At 44.6% G+C, this 20,613-nt stretch overlaps 1 protein-coding gene across 4 annotated transcripts in view; it reads right to left on the bottom strand.

Moving 5' to 3' along the window:
* The window catches only part of LOC144142142 (uncharacterized), a 68,973-nt gene that overhangs the window by 40,505 nt on the left and 7,855 nt on the right, over positions 1 to 20,613 (bottom strand). For all 4 annotated transcript variants that reach the window (XM_077673533.1, XM_077673536.1, XM_077673537.1 and 1 more), the window contains 2 exons: positions 15,598 to 15,822; positions 11,831 to 11,908 (listed from right to left, as the gene is read on the bottom strand). In XM_077673533.1, the coding sequence (XP_077529659.1) occupies positions 11,831 to 11,908; positions 15,598 to 15,822 (303 nt within the window). The remainder of the gene's footprint in view (positions 1 to 11,830; positions 11,909 to 15,597; positions 15,823 to 20,613) is intronic.

Here is a 20,613-nt window from a genome sequence, read left to right as displayed (position 1 = left end):
AGTGAAAACTCACGGGAAATCAACTCCAATATTTTTAAATGCACATGTCTCGGCAATAAAGGCCAACTGCACTCAAATTTTTCTTTGTCCAAATAAGCAGTCTAAGCTCTTAAAATCACCTTGGCGAAATCCTGAGCTTCGCAAGCACACTGCACACTAGGTACCATCGTTCAAAGTAGCTCCATGCAGACGACGTTTGCACCTGGTGGAGAGTTGCCGAAACAAGTTCCGAGCTGCCTGTGACGGAGGTTCGGGAACCTGTCCCGTGAAGCTCGCATTTCTCCGGCGACTTGCAGGGCGCTCCGCCAGGTGCAGGGATGTGCTCGCCCGGGGTTTCTCTGCTACACCAGCGCACTGTACCGCCGTCGCCATCACATGTTTAAACTAACCGCATAGGCAGGCGTATCCGCCGTTTTTTTTTCAATGTAAAAAAAAGAACGCAGTGTCTAGAGTTACGTCCGACGGAACCCAAAATTGAAAACTAGAGTTACGTCCGACGAAACTTTAACTCAGTGTCTAGAGTTACGTCCGACGGAACCCAAAATTGAAAACTAGAGTTACGTCCGACGGAACTTTCAGCCAGTTTCTAGGGTTACGCCCGGCGGAAAACTAGAGTTATATGTCCGACGGACGTTTGGGCCAATGTTTTGAGTTACGTCCGGCATAACGTAAAGCACAAAAAAAATTGCGGCTAACGGCAGCTACCGTGACGCTCTAAATGTGTAATCTATACGCAACATTAAAAGAGTTATAACAGATCGGAAACGGATTACGGAGATTACAACTAGCGACTGCGTGAACATGAAGCGGGCATTTTACCTCTACTGCATCTCAAAAGATGGCGCCAGCAGGTCAAGCTGGGCTCTCAATACATACGGCTGGCTGCTCCTAGTTTTTAGTTGTATTTGAGAGTCCCTCGCATTGACACCGCCTGTTCCTCACTCGCCGATTTGTAGACGGGCCCCATGTTGCTGTTAATACTAGTTATGTAGCCAGATCGCCTTTATTGAACCTAAAAGAAGCTATCGTACATGCGTCGCTCGATGACGCATGCCACGGCAGTTGGTTCGGGACCGTGTTTCGCTTGCTGCTTGAGCTGTAAGAATCGCACGGATTTCACTTGTTGCAACATAATTTTTCTTAAACGATCTCATATTTACAATCCGTTCGACTAGGCGCGAGCCAAGTGTACGTCTGTCAAACTCTTCCAAAGCGGCCGTCCGCTTTGGAACGACGGACACGGTGCGTCTCGGTACCGTCCGGCCAAGTCGCTCCGGTTTACGGCAGGGTTCTGCTCATGTGGGGTGGCGTCCAGACGGTAGACGTCACCGCACTGGAACCGCTTTTCCGATCTGTTATAACTCTCTTTTAATGTTGCGTATAGATTACACATTTAGAGCCTCACGGTAGCTGCCGTTAGCTGTAATTTTTTTGTGCTTTACGTTATGCCGGACGTAACTCAAAACATTGGCCTAAACGTCCGTCGGACATATAACTCTAGTTTTCCGCCGGACGTAACCCTAGAAACTGGCTTAAAGTTCCCTCGGACGTAACTCTAGTTTTCAATTTTGGGTTCCGTCGGACGTAACTCTAGACACCGCGTTAAAGTTACGTCGGACGTAACTCTAGTTTTCAATTTTGGGTTCCGTCGGACGTAACTCTAGACACTGCGAAAAAAGAAAGAAAGATGAGAAGCCTACAAACTATTCACGCGCTTGCGAATGTCTTGGTGTTAGCAAACCTCTTTTTACTTGAAAATAAAATTTTTTCTCAAAGATAAAAATAGCGCGAAATGAGCACATGCCTTACATTTGTCATTCCTATTGCGTTTACCACAGAAAAAAAAAAGATATTTTATAACTTTTTGGCCGCTTGCATCCCGCGTCCAATATGGGCCATATTTGGGCTGGCCCAACGCCACCTCTATCCTTTAGACCTTTTCAAAAGTTTGACGACCTAAATAGAGTTGTTGTACACGCGGCTATAAACGCTTGTGTGACTTTTGCCTCACTCGCTAAGTGAGCCAAGATCAGCCTTTCTCTAAGTAACAAATACATCAGCACAAATATCGGCCGTCGTCTTCGTCAAGTGCGAAAACTAACGAAACTTCTCCTCTCCTAAATAATAGACTAGATTTTTAAAAGTTCAATTCCCAAGTGAAGTATTTACTTTGAGTGTTAGATTTAGTTTATTTGAAAGTAAAATGTTTTCAGCAGCACCTGTCTCTGGTTAAAGTAGAAAACAGTGGCAGATAGGAAATGTTTTCGTGCTTTAGTGCATCATTTAGCTGTGGAAGCTGGCTTATCGTTTTAGATCCGTTTTATAATAATTTTCCCGATGGGCAGCAAGGCAAAAAATACTGGGTTGATATTCACGAAGCTGTTTGCACATAATGTATGGTAAAAATAGTGATCGATTGCAGCCCGCGTGCGGTTTGTTCCCTTCAAAGAGAGAGACGTGATAGCTGCGTCGGCTATAACAAAAGCTCCTTTTCGAAATCGTACGGGCAAGTAGCGTTGTAAATCAGGGTCCGCTTTTTTAGTAAAATATGCTGTTGGGCTAGTTGGTTCATTGCTTAAGGAAAATCGAGCGCTACAAACGAGGACAGAAAAAACGAAGAACGATGAGACAGATGCGCTACTAACAACTGATTTATTCCAAGAAAAGACAGCGATATAAGTAGCTTGTCTACAAATGCACAAACATACACAAAGGATAATAGATCTGAAAAAGATACTATAAAAACAAAATAGCCACAGCTGAAGGCAACAATCACACCTTTTTATCGCATGTTGTCTAGGATCCGGTACTCCTTCGAAAACAGGGATAGCGATGCTTCACTGATACAGCCTGCGCTGTTTTTTTTGGATAAAATACGCTTCGCGCAGTTCTTGCGCCACGGTGTCACGACTCTTTCCGATAATGATTGTCAGTCTCGGAAGGCATCCTTTGCCACACTCGCGGTAGTGATGAGGCAAATGCGACCTGGTGCCATTCTTCATGGAAAGATCATGTTCCCTGAGGCGGTCATTTACGCATCGGCTGGTTTGTCTGATGTACACCTTACCGCAGAAGCAGTCATCGAAGTATCTCGGGAACACCTTGGGTATCGGCTAAAATAATTCCAATGCCTTGTTTTAAATTGCTTCCATTGTAATATTTACAATCGTGACTGAAATAGATGCTCCCATAGCGGTACCGAAAACTTGCCTGTAGAATTCGCTTTTGTGCGAGAAGCAAGTGTTAGACAGGCAAAACCATAGCAAGGTGCAGAGCTCAGTGACATCGAACGGCGTGCGATACACTAATGTCATGTCCTTGTGGAGGAACTGCCTGGAAGTGGAGCCCTTGCTCGTGTCTTCAGAAAACGTGGTGTGCAGATCGCGCATGTGCAAGCAAGCAAGCTCAAGGGTGACTTGCTTAACATAAAGGATCCTCCCTCGGCAACGTTTCCCTGGTGTGGTCTAAAAAATCCCATGCGCCGACTGCGAATTGGTATACAGAGGTGAAAGCGGAAATTTCTGCCGCCGTCTTAAACAGCACAAAAATGACGTCACCAAGGGCCACACCGTGACGAATGCACTTGCAGAGCATGCCGAGAAGATGGGCCACAAGATAGAGTGGGACCACGCGCGCATCATAGCCACGGAGTGGAGTGGATAAACTTTATTAAGACGAGCTTCAGGTGCCCGCCAGGTGGGGGGCCTCCTGTAGTCCGGGAAGCCCTGGTCCGCGCTGGCTGCCCTAGCCCTCTCCACCAGGATACGCTGGACTGAGAGGTGCTGAGCACGAGGTCGCGGGTTCGGTTCCCGGCCGCGGCGGCCGCTTTTCTGATGGAGGCGAAAAGCAAAAACGCTCGTGTGTACGAGATTTCGGCGCACGATAAAGATCCCCAGGTGGTCAAAATTAATCCGGAGCCCTCCACTACGGCGCGCCTCATCGCCTGCGTTGCGTCGGCGCGTTAAGCCCCACAATCAATCAATCAATGGACTGAGAGGTCGGAGCTGGCCAGCTGGTCCGCCCACTGCTCGTACGTTGGGTGAGGATTTGGAGTAAGAGATGGGGTTTTCTGACACTCCCATACCATGTGGTACAGGGTGCCTGGTTGGTGACAGAAATTACACGTTGAGTAGTAGAGGGTGGGGTACATGGCATGGAGGTGGGGTACATGGCCTGTGCTCTGGATAAATGGGGATGTGGTGGCGGGAAGCGTCGTCGTTCGTGGCGGTAATGGGCGATGATGTCCGCGTATGATTTCAGAGTAGCGGGTTTGGGAGAGCGAAGGGGCTGCATGACTTCGCCTTCTTGAGAAACGGCCCGGTGTGTATGAACGCGGGCAGCGGCGTGTGCCGCCTCGTTCCCCTCGAAGGACTCATGTCCGGGGGTCCGGATGATGTGCATTTCCGGGAGCTGGTGCACACTTTGCAGAATTTTTAAGGCCGTGGGTGTTATTCGACCTAGCAGGAAGTTGCGGCAGGCGGATTATAGTGAAGTAGTCATTTCCAGTGGTGGCGGCTAGAGCGATGGCAAGTCCTTCTGCTGCCTCAATAGATGTCGTGTGTACTGTAGCGGCCGTCAGTTCTGCACTGTTGGCTCCGGTGACACTCACGGCATGTTCCGGTTGTTGGTGGTATGGAGAGGCATCCATGTAACGAGTACAGGGAGAGTTGGGAAAGCGTTTTCTAAGGGCTCGTATCCGGGATTCTCGGCGTGCCTTGTTATAGATGGGGTGCATATTTATGGGAATGGGTGCGATTGTGATGTACTGTCGGATGGTTAGAGGGATGCGTTGCCTCTGTTCTGCATTTTGGGGGAGGCCTGTAGCTGAGCCGGGTAAGTGTAGCCCTGCTGGTTGGCGTGAGCTTAGGTCGCGTGAATTGGGAGATGCGATGAGCTTCTTCCAGTTCCTCCCATGTATTATGGATGCCGAGCTGTAGAAGTTTTTTGTTGCTATTTTTGGAGGCAGTCCAAGGGCGGCCTCGTAGGCCTGGCGTATGGCGATGTTTAGCTTTTCTTTCTCTGCGGGTTTCAGGGCCAAATACGGTGGCGTAACCTGGCTAATAAGGAGGGCGTGATTGATGCGCAGGGTGTCAGCTTCTTGTAGCCCAAGTCGCTGATGGGAGATCCTGCGGATGAGGTGAACGAGCTGGTCAAGAGTCCGTTGCAAGGGAAGGATAGTCTGAGCGCCTGAGCCATCTTTTGGTATGGTGAGGCCTAATATACGTAGGAGTGGGATATTGGGGACGCGTTGCTCATTAATGGTAAGTTCTGGATCTGGTATTGGATCTGGACGCTTCTTATATGTCCTTTTGCACAGGGTTAGAAGGGCAGATTTTTCGGGGGCACAATCGAGTCCTCGGGCTTTCAGGTATTGTTGGGTGACCTGAATGGCTGCTTGAAGTGCATCTTGCTGGTCGCCCGGAGATCCAGTGGGGACCCAGAGCGTTAGGTCGTCCGCGTATATTGCGTGGCGAAGATTCGGGATGGCTTTTCGTAGGGGTGGCAAGTCTTTCATTATGAGGTTGAATAGTATTTGGGATACTACCAACCCCTGCGGAGTGCCCTTTGGCAGCGTTTTAAATGCGTCGGATCTACGGTGCCCGATGCCCACTGTTGCTGTGTGCTGGGTTAGAAAGGAGACAAAGTATTGGAATGTGCGCTCGCCACAGTTTGTAGATGCGAGGCCTTGAAGGATGGCTTGGTGAGAAACGTTGTCGAATGCCCCCTTAATGTCAAGGGCCAAGATGGACCTCTTTCTGTGGCTATTAAAGTCGTCCAGCACTTCCTCCTTAAGCTGAAGTAGTATGTCTTGGGTTGACAGATGTGGGCGGAAGCCGTACATCGTGTCAGGGAAGTAGCCGTTGTCTTCAACGTGGGGCGAGAGCCGGTTGTAAACCAGGTGTTCAAACAATTTGCCGACACATGAGGTCAGAGAAATAGGCCTCAGATTCTTGGAGTTCAAGGGTTTGCCGGGCTTGGGGATGAAAGTGACGTCTGCGTGTTTCCACTGTGGGGGCAAGGAACCCGCCAGCCAGCACTCATTGATGTAGACTAGAAGATTTTCTAGGACGGCATGGTCGAGGTTTCGCAATAATTTGGTTAGGGATTTTGTCTCGACCCGGAGTGGTGTTGCGGGTGAGGTTGTACGCTGCCGCCTCGATTTCAGCAATGGAGAACGGCTCGTCCATTTTGGGATTCGGATCGCCTGTGTAGTCAGGTGCCTGGGTGGGTTGGACGTGAGGTGGGGGCGCCAAGGCTTGCTTAATAAGTTCGTCCAACAAGTCTTCTTCTTTGCCCGGGTAATTGTGGATTAATTGGCGAAGCTGGTCTGCTGCGACCGCCTTATATTCACCGGGGCCCATAAGGGAATGGAACACGTACCATGTGCGGCGGGTTCTCAGCGTACCTTGCAGCTTGTTGCAGAGCTGCGTCCAGTTGTGCTGGCTCAGCTCACGGGCGTACACTTCAGCTTCTGCCGTAATTTCCGCAATGCGGATCTTCAGCTTGCGGTTCGTCTTGTTCTTTTTCCACCGCCTGATTAGCCCTCTACGGGCGTCCCAGAGGTGGAGGAGATGGGCATCGATGGCTGGGTTATCCTGCGTAAGGGAAAGTTCCTTGGCGTGTTTTCTTGCGTCTTGAATGAGCTTGGTAGTCCATTCCTCGAGACTTTTATCCGATCAGCGGGGGTGGTTTCTCGGAAGTTCTTCCAATTTGTTATGCACGCAGTGCCAATTTTTTGGCTGCTCGCTCTTTGATGGGAGATTTGTGACTGAATTATGTAGTGGTCGCCGGGAAAGAATTTTGAAACGAGGCTCAATCTTGAATCGCTAATAATTCAGACAACAAGCAACACAATCAACAGATCATCTGGCACTCTAAACCATGTGTACTCCCGTACATTACGTCATGCGCTCAACGCTACTTAGGAGCCTGCTGCTAAGCCATCAATCCATTATGAACAAGGGATCCATACGGATCCCGAAACGTCAATTTTGTTGCAACATTTATACAAATGCCTTTACCTGACCAGATGGCATTCCGTCGAACTCTCGACAAAGACAGAGATTGGCTTATAGGTTTATAAATGACGCAGCTACACTCTCACACCTACCGACAGTGCTACTTGGGAATGCCACATCAAAGGGAACATTAAGGCGTCTCTCGCAGCAGAGCGCTCATGCAGCAAGCTACTCTGTGAAGCACAGCTCAATGGGTAGGCCACGCATCACACATAAAACAGCAACTGTATGTCACAGCTTTGCTTGTTAATCATCTGTACAGACTGTGTAGGTGAATTTTTTTGCCAATGCACTTAGTGAGAGATGTTGCTGTGCTTTGTTTGTGTGGGTGCTGCTACAATTGCTGAAGTTGTTAATGTGAATGTACTGAGTGATAGGAGTATGCATATGACTGAAGTTGTGTTTTTATGGTTCGCATAATGCCACCTTTTTAAACGCAGGCTCCTGCTTGTGATTCTTGCTTTTGATGTTTTGTACTAGCATATCTTTGTGGTGCAAAGAAGTAAACTTTGTTGCAAGTCAAGCACTTGTCGTGTCCTTCTTTCAGGCCTGTGGGCAGCAGAAATGCCACAAGGTGTAATATGCGCAGAATGTAGCTCACTCATTTCAAGCACGAAGAACTACACTGAACGTTTTCATGTTTCGACACTTTTTGCACCTGAAAGGTTGCTGCTATGCTTAAAAAGAGAGAAAGAGGAAGTAAATATATTGGGATGCAAAAGCGACACAGCACAGGAGCATAGTTCAGCTCATCTGCCCAGGAGGAACCTAATGGATTTACGGTACAATACAGACGCCTAAAGAGACACTAAAGTGCAAAAGCAAGTTGGCCAGCATCAGTAATTACAGTGTTGTGAATACAAATAATATGCCACTTGCAGCAGCAGTACTTTATTAGTGCATGATAATTCCCAAAGTGGCGTGAAAACAGGCACGGCTGCCCCATATATTGTTCTGCACGACAACTTGTGACATTACTAATTGCGGATGTCAAGACATGACTGGTGGAACTAGTCGAAGCGTTCTTCTGAAGCAAACACTGATGCAGGGATATGAATGTGTGCAAGAACTTTTCCTGGTCTTGTGCTTCTTAAAAGACAAAAACATCATCTAGCAAACATAAAATATAATGCCTCATCCCACACTTTGTTGCAGTGTCGATTTCATCAGAATGTTTTGCCTTGCCTACAAGCACAGCCACAAAAATGCATGCATGTGGGTGCACTAGAGACTGTAGTACTGTACCTAGCTAGTGACTTAGCGCATACAGATAAAGCAGCTAGTGACAGCAGGGGATTATGAGCACAATCAGCAGGAAACAAGACGGATGTGAAATGCTTTGATCAATGGCGCAGGCATGTTCGTGTTGCAGCTTTTCTTAGGTGGTGCCACTGCAGGCGTTCTTAGGGAAGCTTTGCCGATGTCATAATGCCCTGCCAGCAAAGAGATGGGGCTGGGTGGCCTATTTTGCTGTACGCCGCCACACCAAGGTAGCAATAGGTAGAATGTAACAGAATGACAGAACGTAACTTTGAAAAGTGAAGGGCAATCAGAAAAGTTTTTAAGAAGGCGGTAACAACTGAATAGTCGGGCTTGGCTTGCTCTGGGCGCTTTGTGACGTGCCCTGATATGTTTCCAAAAAGCGAAAGAGAAAAAGCCAGTTCGATGACTAAAAGAAAAGGCTTTGAAAAATTGTGGTTTTTCTGTCAGACCAACTTTTACAGCCAGTTCAGCACTGTTAGCTGGCCTGCAGCAACACATGCAAGTACACTTCACTCCTAAAAGAGTGTCTCGTGCGCAAATTCAGCGTACAGCAGACCGATTGCAAAGCGTGGGTGTTAGCAAGTTTGTCACATAGCATTTGATGTGATGACTATTGCATTATAATGACCAGTTTCCCAAATATGCTTCCAGAAGTGAGCATTTTTAAGCAATTCTGCTCTCGCCATGTGAACTGAACGACAGGTGAAAACAATGGCTACCGTGGCTGTAGCAAAAGAAAATGGGGGGCGAAATTGATTAAGCACCGGACAACACATTTAGCAACGGAAGCACACACCAAAGGCCACAATGAAGACATGAAGAAACGTAGAGCGCTGAAGTTTACAAGACGACCACCGAATAAAGGGACAAACGCTTGGTGTGATTCGTTTGCTCCTTTATTCTGTGGTCGTATTTTAAACTTCAGCGCTCTGCTTTTCCTCATGTCTTCATACCAACTAGCCCAACACCCAAGTTTTACTGAATAACACAATTAAAGGTCATCCTGCCTGATGGAGGCAACGCATGTGAGCAATACTAAATCACTGAAGGACTCTGGCCAGTTATCATTCCGCCTGACGAAACTTTAGGGAGTTCCAATTGCCGTCTCGTCAGCACGGAACGCTAGAAAAAAATATATCTGAAGCAACACGGTTGTCTGCACTATCGCAGAAACAATCAGGGCAATTTTCGGGCCAAAGTTTAAGCTGATTCCATGTAGGGATGTAGGGTAAACGGTGCAGATCCACGTTTGACAAGCAGCCGTACCAACCACGCGGCGATTTGCGAACGGCCGAGGGCGTGAAATAGAGCAATAGTATATCACTGAAGGACTCTGGCCAGTTATCATTCCGCCTGACGAAACTTTAGGGAGTTCCAATTGCCGTCTCGTCAGCACAGAACGCTAGAAAAAAAATATATCTGAAGCAACACGGTTGTCTGCACCCGTGTTCTACACTATCGCAGAAACAATCAGGGCACAAAATGCAATTTTCGGGCCATAGGTTAAGCTGATTCCCTGTAGGGTAAACAGTGCAGATCCACGTTTGACAAACAGCCGTTCCAACCACGCGGCGATTTGCGAACGGCTGAGGCGGCACTTCGAAATCCACAGCGGCGGGCAATACCTGACAATTAAAGGTTGACTTTACAACTTTTACAGCGGCGGTCGATCACCACAGGGTGAATGGTGTAGATCTAGATACACGCTCGAGAAACAACCGGTTCATATACACGGCAATTGGCGAACGGTTGAGGCACTTCGAAATCTACAGCAGCGGGCAACGCCTGAGAACGCGTAATCACGCACAGAGGCACGGTTGAAGCACTTCACGTAAGAGCATGAGGAGCGAATGCGGTAGCGCACACTGTGTATCCAAACCACGACCGGCTGTCGTGACCCAAACCACGACCGGCTTGATCCAAACACTTGCCGCTTCACGTAAGTGCATAAGCGGTGGGAAACACCTGTTGAGAACGCGAAATCCAACACAGGCACGGTTGAAGCACTCGTAACTTCGTTAGAATATGAATGATTAGGCGTTCAATCCACAGCGCGGCATTCGCAGAAAGCGAAATACAACATGATTGAAACACTTCACGTAACATGAGCACAGGCTAGCGCAGAGGGCATAGGTCCGGCGGCTCCGGCAGGTCCCAGAGCGCAGGGAGTGTGCACAACGGCGGAAAAGCCAAGCGCCCTTCGCCTTTCCCACTCGCACTCCTCCTTTTCTCTCTTTCGCGTCTGAGCGTCCGGGCAATTTATTTCACGCTGCCCGGCCACACTAGGCCTAACCGCCAGGCCAGGTGTCCTTCGCCGATGCCGAAGGGGCGGAGGCGAATTTTTCGCGTCGTCAGTCGGTATACGGGACGGAAGCGTTCGCCTGGTGAGCTGATTGGTCCTGTCCGGACGAAATTTCTGTTTAGAGCGACAGAACACTGCAGAAGCCGAAGTAGCCACGTCTGCGGAGGTGGAGCTTCTTCTTCTTCTGGTTGCAATAAACGTGCTATAGTTAACTCCATGTTGGTGGCTGACGGCTTTCGGTTCGATTTTCGTAATTCTGGGTCAACGCGTATTTTTTATAGCATAAAATCAGAAAGCGAGAAATTTAGTGTCAGTGCTCGTTTAAGCAGAAACCATCCCACGAAACATTGTGTACAAGATAATTGCGGTGGTTTGTACAACATGTTATTTAGATGTGTCGATCTATATTTGCCTGGCATGGTGGTTTTAGAACCATTAGTCACTTCAACATGCAAACACAATCAAAACTGGCGCTTGCTGCAATCGTGCTGTACAGTGCCGCTACTGAAAGTAGTGTCTAGGGTTCAAAGACATGCCGGTAGCAGGAACCTACAAACTAATTCCCACGACCGAAAATATTTGCGCACGCGTGGCACCCGTATTTAAAATAAGGAAATTCTGTGTCTTCATTCTTGAAATGAATGCTTGGCCTGCGTGTAAGTGGCTTTATTTCACCTCCTGATTGGTGTTATCACGCATTTGCTTGAACTTAAGATTCCTTATAAACATTTTCGTAACGTAGTTCCTTTTGGCCTTCTTTCCTCCTTTGTTCCGGATTGACAATTAACTACCAGTTGATAGTGAGTAACGTGTATTTGCTATTTTTCCCGCAATTGTTTGGGATGCTTTGATTGCAGATATATATGCACCGACTAGCCCAAATCGCCATCCTATGCCGGGCCGTCGGTCAGTCAGCCAGGCGCTCATTTTGATAGTCACAAATTGGCGTTTAAAATTTTGCTAACACAATTTTTCTTTCTTCCTTTAGAGACACAATGAAGGGTTCACCAACTACACTGATAAAACACCAGCGGATAGTTTGGTGTTCAGGCCATCCTAGGAAATTTTATCAACTCACTCAATACTGGCATCAAGTCAACAATGTAGACAAAACTGTACAAAACATGGCTTAAAATAAGCAGAACTGAGCCTTTCTCAGCCATGTTGATCATGTAAGCAGAAGTAAAGTGTAAATATTATCATCCCCAAAAGTAGCAGAAAAAACCTGGCGAGTTAAATGTCGTACCTTCGGTAGAACGCTCCCGCAGCACTTTCGCCATGCATCAAAGCTTCCATTTGGCTAGCTTCACCATGGGGGCGCATGCTGCGGCGAACAACAAAAATAAAAACCCCTCATGTTACGTAGCAACAAAACTCTCAGAGAATAAGTTATTGCCTCCACAAGATATCGTATGCAACATGCCTCACGCTGATATTCAATATTGTGCAGACCAGTGAACACCCGAATGGTTTTTATAAAAAGCTGCTTTCGTTGCCCTCTTTTTCTATCAGAACTTGTTCACATGGTCGGTTTTTCATTTACCACTGCCCTGTGTGAAACATCTTCAGCTAAGTGTTTTGAAATAAAGGCGTGGGCTCTTCTCAAGGAGGCATCAGTGACATTTCTAAAACCGTGATGTCTCCATATAGCAGGCTGAGCTTTCTTTTGGGTCTGGTGCTTTAAAAAGGGTAACGCTTTATTAGAGTTGCCTAATTTCTGTGCATATATTGGCAAAATATTTTCTTTTTTGTAAATTTACTGGGTTTAGAAACGGGGCCGTCTGAGAAAGCCGAAAAGAAAACTGGCACAGTCGGGAAGAGTAATTATATACACTAGTATATCTCACAACGACAATATTAAAAAGTCACAAACAACATACGTAATTTTCGCGGTTATGAGGAAGCTTGCGCTAAACCTCTGCTAGGTTGTTTCAAAATGCTTAATACCGGCATCACTTGAACGCAACTTCAAATTTGTCTTTTCATCCTTACGCCCTTAATAAGAATTTCTGAAGGCGCTTGAAAATTTTACATCACTACGTGCGGGCTCTATGATGTCGCTTAAAACAAGCTTTTGCTTTTTCTGATATTTCAGTGACTGCATTGAGCTATCTCTGAATTTTTTGCAATAATACAGTTTGCCTCATTTATCTAAATTTGGGGCATTTGAACTGCAAGTATACTTTATTCAAATTTGGGTCATATAAACTGCAATTATTCCAGACTGTATTAGGCCCGTATAACAAAAGAGACATAAAAGACATAAATATTTTTTGTGTACGTTCATACGAATTGACTGCTGTCGTTTTTTATTCAGTGGTATGCCAATGACTTCAACTCTCCCAAATTTCTAGTTTAAATACTCCGTAGTATTTTCCTCGAAATGCAAGAGAAAGAAAACACCTAGCACAAAACAGAAGCAGGCCTTGGTGTAAGGGCTGTAAAGGAATAATTTTTAAGAAGCCACCAACTGGAGCACTAAATTTATAAAAAAAATTGGTGTTCGTGCCGATAGCGCCCTATACCACAATGTGGTTAGCACTACAGTACTTTGTGGCATCGTGATATTGGAGACAATTTATTAGTCAACAAGCATAAAATCTTCGAACACCGTACGACAAGACAGCAATAGTTTGCTCATATAATTCCAGACATTCTTGCAATTAATGGTTCAAATTGGACAGTCTGCCGCTTTTTGTTTATTCTTAAGAGGTAATTAAATGTACTATGACATTTAGATTTTATGTTTCCGGTTTTGTTCAGCCACCCAAGATCAAATGATGCGAGCAGTTTAGGGTAGTTCATTAGTATAAAACAAAGCCACATTTATTACAGATACCTCAAAAAACTTTGGCGGTACAGCAATTATGTGTATGAAGCTACAGAGAGCGTTCATCTGTTTAAACAAGGACACACATAATACCTCGAAGTACTTTTTATGAGAGAGCCACAAATAAAGAGACCCCGATTTTCAGTATAAGTGCCCCATATAATAGTGCTTCATTTTCAGCATTCTGTTTTTGATGTACAGTATTACGTTTCCCAGATTAACGAGCCCTCAAATATATTTCCTTAGGAGGTGTTGCAAATCATTCATCGCTCACTTTGGTCTAATACCTAAAACGAAGCTGTTGTGACTCCCATTTCTTGCACAAAAAAGGTAACTAATGTTCTACTCCTATCGTTCCAGGACCGGTAAATGCATGTACGGATCGGTATACTATAAAGATATAATTTCAGCGTGCACGCAGAATCTGCAACTGTGTTTGACTTTGCCTGAAATCTTGTTGGGACATTATTCCAGTACTAACTAATAAAAATATTGTGTGACTACCAGATTTTGTACAACAGTGGTATTTTAAAGTAATTCGTTTTCGGGTGTGGTCTGTTTCTCAGGATTACAAACACTTTTCACCCATGAGTGGAAGCAGTAAACAAAGGACCAAAGGTAGTTCCAGAAAACCTTTTCGTTTCAGTGCAGCTCTGTTATGGTCTGGAGGAAAAGGTCACACAAATGAACGGATCGCCTAACCGTCCTGCATGTGTTAACCTAGAAGAAGCCTTCTGTTTTAAAAAGCTGATTGCTTTCATTGGTAAAAAATTACTTTTTCAGCCATTTCACATGATTTCTGATATCGTAAACTATTCCGCCAGTGGAAAGTCCAGGGTTCTATCCAGCATCTTAGCTTCGCTAACATACAGTATCAGTCACACTGGAGGAAAATTACGTATACAAATATTTGTAGCGTGACGATTTTATTTTTATTCTCTTGTAGCTGAATGTAAGGCATCCTCGAGACATAATTTTGTATTTTTCGGCTATGAAGTGTAGTATTTTACCCCAGTTTTCCACTTTGACGTTTACTTCACTCGCGTGCTACGTGGTTCACTATAATTGCTTTTTGTTCCCACTCTACAAGACCAACACTGCGGAAACTTTTTAACAGAGCCAATGATTTTTCATGAGCCTATGCAATTTTTTATTGTACTTTAGATTATTCAGGGCCTACAGTATAAAATTTAGTCATGGTTTTTCGGTTCCCTCTGAAAACCAGTTTATGGTTGCAAGGTCTCTTCACAAACTTCGCATTTCACTCTTGTGAACAAATTATATTTCTTTAATTGCGTGCCAACGTAAAATATACATTTAAGCCGCATGGATATGTTCATAAAGCAGAAAAAGTGCACTCCCGATATGGAGCTGGATGTTATAGGACCTCCCTTAATTTGCGATCTTGTGCGAATGATGTTTACTGTTTACCACGGTGAAATACGATACTTAGCACAAACGGCAGAACTAAACATTTTTTTGTTTGCATACGCAGTTTAATTGGCAGTTCTCGGTCACTTACTTTAGCAATTACACCGTTTTTTTTCGAGTTGTGTAATAGCCTATAATAGTAGGCGCACTTCGGTTGGCATTTCCCAGTCCATTCCTACAGCAATTTTCGTAGTTTTTTCTTGTATGATGGCAAGACGCTTATTCCTTTCATAGATCATTTAGCACACAACACGTTATTATTGTCAGGTAGGCAGCAACTGATATACAAAATGTTTCTCCTTAAGTCTCTCCTCAGAATGGATATTTTAATGCGATGAAAGAAGAAATGTTCATGTTTAGAGAGGCCAATTCAAGGCCACCTGGAAGGCACGAACGTTAGCCTGTTTTCCCCTTTACTCTATCCTGAATAGTGATAATAGTGTTCTTTTTAAAACAGCCACTTCAAAAATAAAAAAAAACTTAATACGACCTCACAATCTAGCCTGATTATCCAAAATAAATATTTCATAACGCGAAGAACGTAGTTACTACAACAAATTCTCCTGTCTCTGCTTTTGAGATTTACAGTAGAAGATAGAAAAGATTTTATGTTTCAGGTACATGCCTTTTCAAAATTTATTCATGTTTGTGTTTTTAGTTTCGATATGTGACTTGTGTTGTTCTGTGTGTTTTAAAGTCCCGCGAGATAGTTTTAGCAAAGTGGGTGACTCTTGGTGAGCTGTTTTTGTTACCTTCTCAAAACCCCAGAACTGGCACCGTGCGAGGGTATCCCTCGTGTGTACTCGGGTGCCACTTCTGGGTACCCCAGATGCGCTCCGCTGCCCCACGTCATTGCTCCAGGATAGTCAGGTACCACATCTATATAGCCGGGTGTCCTTCCTGTGTTCCAGATTGCGGCTTCTCCACGTCCATGTATCGCTCCTTTTCTATCCGTGTCAGTGTCCAGCTGCATGTTGCTGCAACCGACACGAACAAATGATCATGCTTCTATATTGCAAAAATTATAAGATTTTGTTGCCTGTCAAATGATTCTACTTCTAACAGATCAGTGGCAAACAAGTCGACAAGAGCAACCCCCACCTGTTTGTTTCACAAACAGTCGGGTTGGTAAAGCATTCATCATATAAAACTTTTGTATGATGGCGGCGCATGGTTGCTATAAGGTTCCAAAACCTGCATTGGTAGTCAGAGGTACCAAACCGGCAGAATAGAAGCCTTCGAAGAAGTAGTTGTATCGTTTGGTCTTTAATTGGTAATTAACAAATGAAGCTGTTATCGAACCTATCCATTTCATCATACGCCACACATCACTAGGCCCTCTTGCTCTGCATAATTGGACATATCTGTTTACTGGAGGTTATTTTTAAAATATTAGTACCCACTAGGAACTGAAATACACGAAGACTACAGTAAAATATGAAACGCCCTCACGTATCTTTTTTTAAATCTGGTGTATAGTCCCCCCGTTCAGTCTATTTTGCTGTTTCTTTAAAAGTTTCCCTTGACATCACCTGGAACGTTTTGGCACTGGATCAACGTGACACAGACAGGAAATGAAGGGTGGAATTGATTACGCTGACCTCCCAACTTTCATGACTCGCTTTAGGAGGCATTGGAATAAAAAAGAACCGTTGTCAGATCGTCGCGAGGTTATGGAATTGGAGCGTATGGATTTTCAGTTCTCTGCTAATCCAGCAAGACGTTCACATCTTACACCCAACACAATAGCACAAGCGGCCGCACAATGTTTTTTTATTTATTCTTCCCCAATCTTAAAGTGCCACTTAATGGTCTTGGGAGCTCTTTAGACGCAGAAATTGTAGATCCAGATGCAAATTGCACATTCATGCCTCGAGAACCTTTCAAAAACATAATCTCTTGGCCAATAATGGCCAACAACGCCATTCTTTAGTTTGTTCTAGAAATAAAAAAAAGAACAATAATTAGGCTCCTATTGAGTCCGAGAACGGAGGCTCCAGCAGAATATTTACGCCAACAAAATTGCGGTTTTACTTATTTGTGAAAGACACAAAAATCCGGCTCCCAGTGTGTGCGGCACCCTGGTGATAATTTTTATGTCCTCTATGTTTTCTTTCGTACCGACAAGGTGAAACTGGCTTGTGATTATTACATGCTTGTACGTCATATGAAACACAAATGATTATTTTCACAAAAAAAGCCAATGTTTTCTTTCGTACCCCCAAGGTGGAACTGGACTGCGATTACTTCTTGCTTGTACTTGATAATAAACATAAAAGTATATTTTCAAAAATAAAAACAAAGCCAGTGAAAGAGAGATCACTGTGAATAAAAACCAGGCTTCCATATAATTATCGAATATATAGCAGTTGAAGAGACCTTTGGCAGAAAAGCAAGTGTTGCTACGCCTATATATCTATATCTCTTTCGTCATAGTACAGTTTAGTTGCCAAATATAAAATACAACTGCTACCAAAGTGTTCAACCCAATCCAGTTTTTGGGTCCCTCAGAAGCATTCGTCCGCAGTCAGAGAGCCGAGGGCTTTTGGGGAAAATATGTTCCATTGAGTCCTGGGTAAGGCACGGCACACATATTTGTGTCAGGAAAGCCATGTTATCAACATATTATTAAATTTATTTTCACAGTCCTCCAGCACTGCTTAGTAAAAATTACCTCGCCTTAGCGCAAAAGACAATCTCAAACCTTCCAACCTAACAAGAATCGAGTGTAATTTTTTTTTATAGGAGTAAATCTTCAAGAGCAGCGTATATATGTCAGTATCTTAAATTTTAAACATGCAAAATAATCAGATTTTGTATGAGAAACTCAACGCACGCAGTGTTCAGCCATCCTGAATATTTCGCTAGTTTTCCCTCGTGGGATACTTAGCTTAAATCTCTCACAATAGCAACAATTGCACAACCGAAGAAAACCAATAATTTCTTCCAATGTTTTTCTTCAGGTAAAAGAAATAGTTTTGTCAGGCTGATTTAAGAAACTCGTTCATGCTCACTGCTTTACGTGTTTGAAACTGAAAGTACATACTTCTGTAAAGGAAGATTGAAACATGCTGCATTTTATTTCCAGCATTTATGAACCATAAATCAGAAATACCTTGCAGCCGTTCGGACGTGATCACCTGCACACCGGGAGTTTAAATCAGGATAAGCTTTATATAAAGCAAAGAATAAGACTTGTTGTTTGGGATATTATTGTGCACACTATTCTTTTGTTTATTGTAAGTTGTTATGTATAATAAACTCTTTATACTTCGAAAACACTACATTTGTTTCGAAGATTGGCATCATTTTCGTCAGACGAGAACTTGTCAAACGATTAGTATGCAACGTTGCTAGTGGTTAGCTAACATATTGCACGCTTATAATTCGCGCTATCCACAGATTTTGAGCATAAGCATTTCCTCTCTCAAAAACGCTACAAAGAAGCTTGCTAAGATAACCAAAGCTTCTTGTCTTCATTTGCACTTTACTTCCAAAACACGGAAATTTTTTGTTGAAAATCTGAAGATCTGAACCATACAGCGTTCTGTGTGCTGCGTGCATTTATTTAGGCTGAGGTCGCACACGCGTAGACCATGGTGAATGTGGTTACTTACCTTGTGATTGATAATTGCTCTCTCAAAAACTCTTTTCTGTTTGATCGCGGCTTTTGAGCGCAGTTTGGTGGTGGCACTGACATTTCTGCCTCAAAATATAGGGCCGTGTAACTGTAAATCTTCTATTCTATCGAAAAATTACCCCGACATAAGCAAGCGAAATTCTTTGGTAATTTTTTCCAAGGGCAATTGGGGTAACTCTGCCGACGATGTCCGCTATATAGCGCTGCTGCCTTCTTTTAAAGTGACTGCTCCTGCACTGCTAAATCAGTGACCGTAACACAATTTCGGCTCTGCTCCCACTCTGGCTTCTGAGTGAGCAACGAAACACAGCCCTCCATTTTGTAGCATTGTAGCATTGCACTGTGCAGAGCATTTTGGCACTCAGCTCAGAGGGGCGGTCTAGCCAGCCGCTGAGGCTGCAGCAGAACCGAAAGTGCTTTACATTACGCTTGCAGCCTCACGGCGCTTACAAACATCAGAAAATGTGAAACGTTTGGATTCACTATTCCACGCCATGCACGAGCACATAGGAGGAAGCTTGTGTTACAAACAAGGGGTTGGTACCATTCTAATACTAACATTCGAGCTATGTTTTCTGACACAGAGAGTTTGAGTTTGGTAACCATTAGAGAATATCTGTTGAGTCACCTCGTGACATGATACGTCAGGCTGTGTGAGTGCTGGGGGGACACCAATCAAACAATCCAAAGAGTTACGTATGGGCATTCCCCTTCTGCAAGTATATGCTATGCGTTGGCACTGAAAGTGGTTTCCGAATAATCGGTGAACATATATGAAGCCTTGTAGGATACCTCCCTTTGACACCGGACTTAATACCATTTTGTCATTCAAAACCAGGAAATGAAGGGCAGCGGAATGTCAATATTAGCCGCTGCGTTGCACTACTGGCACAAGCAATTGGGAGGATGGTAACGCGCCACCTCTTCTGGTCATAGCGCTCATTACGCGATAACAGGTTATGATATCGCATATAGGATTCCCTTCAGCCTTTTTATTAGGCAGCCGTGCATTTGTGACCTACCTTGTCCCTAACCTACACCAAAAGTTTAATCTTTTATTCTACAGACGCTTTGGTGCCATTTAAAATGATGTCAGTGAACGCATGTCAAATGCAGTAAATACAGGACGGCAAACAGAGCTCTATAAAGCCGCAGAGCACTTGCTTAGCTCTATGGTGCTGGCCGAGGCACAACCGACTCTGTATAAGGTAGTGCAGGATACCTGACTGGTTCATGTTTTAACTTTTAAATCCAGTTTAAAATTTCTGACGTCAGTAACAATGGCGAAAATGCCAGGCACAAACACTAGTTCAACCGTGCGCGTCTTGGGTAAATACCGATAAGCAGGCTCAGATGGCTGGCAGAAATAAGCACTGGCTTGACTAGCGCTGCGTGGACACCACTATGAAGACAGAAGACGCTTCTTTTTTTATTTCCCGCTAAACAAGAGTGTTGAAACAAGCGAACTATCAGAAGCCAGCTCCCGCATGCGTAAATTTCGGTCGCATAAATTATAATATATAAGAATATTCTTCACTGCAAATATTTGTGCTGTTCTGCTTGCTTGTCGTTGTTTTGAGGCCGCGATGGCTAGTTTAACGTAAGATGCTTGCGAAGTGGAGTCGAGAGAGCTTGGTCTCACTTGATATGTGTTTTTACAACAATGTTCTGAGAAGCGATTCTGTTTTGTGAACGCGGCTGATTGGGGACCCTTACCATTTTACTCAGTTACCACTATTGTACAACATACAAAGTGCACACACCCTCTGATCTTTAGACAAAATCACGGCTGGGAGGTTAACTGAGAAGTCAAAAATAAAAAAGATTCCGCCATCTACAAAGTGAATAATCATGACAGGGGCGAAGCTAAAATGCTTATCGGTAAAACCTCGAGACATTTGCCCACACAATATGTTAGGACTCGACACGTCAAGCTTTCCACCGCTACGTTGACAAGCCCGTCGACGACGTGGATATTTGTGGTGATAATGTAGGGCTTGCTTGGGACGATGAGAATCTCTATGGGTAAGTTGGCGAATTCGGTGTGTGACATTTTAGCCACCTTGGCCGTCGCCTTCCGCAGAGCGGCTTGTGTCGCGTACCCCCGGTACGTGTCTTCAGCTCGACG

The sequence above is a fragment of the Haemaphysalis longicornis genome, unplaced genomic scaffold (assembly GCF_048455015.1).
Source record: "Haemaphysalis longicornis isolate Haplotype H1 unplaced genomic scaffold, Haemaphysalis longicornis Haplotype H1 scaffold_6, whole genome shotgun sequence".
Taxonomy (NCBI): domain Eukaryota; kingdom Metazoa; phylum Arthropoda; class Arachnida; order Ixodida; family Ixodidae; genus Haemaphysalis; species Haemaphysalis longicornis.
This window is presented reverse-complemented; position numbering and strand designations above follow the sequence as displayed.